At 49.8% G+C, this 2,249-nt stretch overlaps 1 protein-coding gene across 2 annotated transcripts in view; it reads right to left on the reverse strand.

Moving 5' to 3' along the window:
• Positions 1 to 677: 677 nt before the first annotated feature.
• Positions 678 to 2,249, reverse strand: part of NR2F1 (nuclear receptor subfamily 2 group F member 1) — a 10,183-nt gene continuing 8,611 nt past the window's right edge. For both annotated transcript variants that reach the window (XM_035313372.1, XM_035313373.1), the window contains one exon: positions 678 to 2,022. In XM_035313372.1, the coding sequence (XP_035169263.1) occupies positions 1,742 to 2,022 (281 nt within the window). In that variant the 3' untranslated portion in view covers positions 678 to 1,741. The remainder of the gene's footprint in view (positions 2,023 to 2,249) is intronic.

Here is a 2,249-nt window from a genome sequence, read left to right on the forward strand (position 1 = left end):
GTGTTCCTGCGTGGAGGAGAACATGCGTGACAGGCATGAGCATGGACAGCAGCAGCTCGCCACCCAAGGAGCCAAAATTCAGTTGGGTTTTAGTACGAGTGGGCTGGGAGCACCCTCAGCACACAGCGACTGGAGAGAAGCAAAAGAGTGAGGGCAATCTTTCAGCCAAGAGCAAGAGCAGCGCACACGCACCAGAGCATGCTCGTGGGTCTGTGAGGCCTTGGGGTACAACAGAAGAAGAGGGTAAAGAAAAAAAAAAAAAAAAAGGAATAAAAGCAACAGAAAGAGCCAGGTAGACAGCACCATGCCTGGGACAGAGGGTAACGGGGGTCATGGCTAGGGTATGCCTGGCCCCGCACACCTCCACACAGTGTCAGTGACGTAGGGCAACTTCAATCCATGTCCATGGTTTCTGGAGGGAGGCAGCAAGGTGTGAACTCGGCAGGAACTCCAGCTGGTGGGAGAAGGCCTCTGAGCACGGGCAGGCCAGAGTGGCACAGGGCGCAGGAGGCGAGCCCACCGCCCCGTCCCAGCACGGGGAGCCCACCTGCGGCACCGCACCAAGGCCTGCGGGACCTAGGCCTCAGTGGCACAGCCAAGCCAGTTTGGGGGTATCACGTGGCCTGCACAGCTTGGCTGGCCCCTCACAAGTTTGTGTTTTATTTTTTTTTTTAAAAAAAGTTCTCCCTTTTAACACCAGTAAAGGAGTTAAAAAGTCCAGGGAGGTTAAACTCTTTTTTTTTTGTTATTTTCCTTTTTTTTTTATTATTTTATTTTATTTTTTTTATTTGGTGAACTGTTGGCATGTTTCAAGCAACAAGACTCATCGGTTGTGGGGTGATAAGTTGATTTTTTTTTTTTTGCTAAATTCTTTTATTTTTGTTTAAATTCTCACTTCAATTTTAATTCTTGAAGAACAGCTTCGACAACATATATCGCACTCATTATAAGAAGCAAAGGGTTATATCAAAAATTATTAGTATAGAATCACAGGAAACCTGGTTTGGAACCAGAAAAAAATACAAAACAGATATAGATACATAGACACAGGACAATTTTTTTTATAATTATTTGGAAAATGTTATTTTCCCCTAATTCTCGTTTCTTTTGTTTTTCCTTTATGCGCATACGATGTTTTAAGTTTTACAAAAAATGAAAATAAAGACTAATATTTTACAAAATGAGTAACAATGCTCGTGGTAAGTGTTTGCGCGTGGAATTTTTTGTTTGTTTGTTTGTTTGCTTGTTTGTTTGTTTTTAATTCTACACAAGGTTCAGTTCAGTTTCAACGCATCTTGTTTTGTTTGTTACTGTACAGCATATATCAACAACAGTCCACAATAAATCCTGGAAGATCCAGTATCCCCTTCAGGTTTGATTAATATCCCCTCAATACTCATATTTTTTTTGTATTTTTTGTATTTTTTTTTGCTTTTTTGTCTTTTATTATTATTATCATCTTTTTTTTTCCTCCTCTCCAAAAGGAAAAAAAAATAATAAAAAAAAATAAAAATAAAAGAAAAACCGACCAAACCGAAAACCAACCAAAGCACCACAACCTCCACGGACGCCAAGGTCCGTCCTTCTCCCAACCGCGGCCACACCTCTGATCCCACTCGGGCCTTTTCTTTTGTTTTAGTGTCCGCCTCCCGGGGCCCCCCCGCACCCCGACTGCCCCTCGGTGCGAGCGCTCCCGCCTCCGCCGCCGCGCAGCGTCTCTGCCGGGGGTGCGGGCCGGGCTCTAGGAGCACTGGATGGACATGTAAGGCCAGTTGAAGCTGCTCCCCGACAGTAGCATATCCCTGATGAGGGTCTCGATGGGGGTTTTACCTACCAAGCGGACGAAGAAGAGCTGCTCGATGACGGAGGAGGAGACGGTGCGCAGCGAGGGCAGCCGCAGCAGCAGCTTGCCGAAGCGGCTGGGCTGGTTGGGGTACTGGCTCCGCACGTACTCCTCCAGCGCGCACTGCGACTTCTCCTGCAGGCTCTCGATGTGCGCCGCATCCGACAGCCCGCAGGCGTCTGCCGGCCGCACCGCGCCCGCGGAAGGGCGGCGGAGGGGGGGGGGGGGGGGGGGGAAGGAGAGGAGGAGGAGGAGGAGGAGGGGGAGGAAGGGGGAAGCGGTTAGTGGCGGCGAAGCGGACCGGGAAGCTGCGCGCCGGCGCCCCCCTCCTCCCCCATGGAGAGGGGGGCACCCCCCCAAGATGCCCCCCCCCCCCACACCCTCCCCCAGTTCCCATCCCCCTCCT

This window comes from Oxyura jamaicensis, assembly GCF_011077185.1.
Source record: "Oxyura jamaicensis isolate SHBP4307 breed ruddy duck chromosome Z unlocalized genomic scaffold, BPBGC_Ojam_1.0 oxyZ_random_OJ71124, whole genome shotgun sequence".
NCBI classification, from domain to species: Eukaryota; Metazoa; Chordata; class Aves; order Anseriformes; family Anatidae; genus Oxyura; species Oxyura jamaicensis.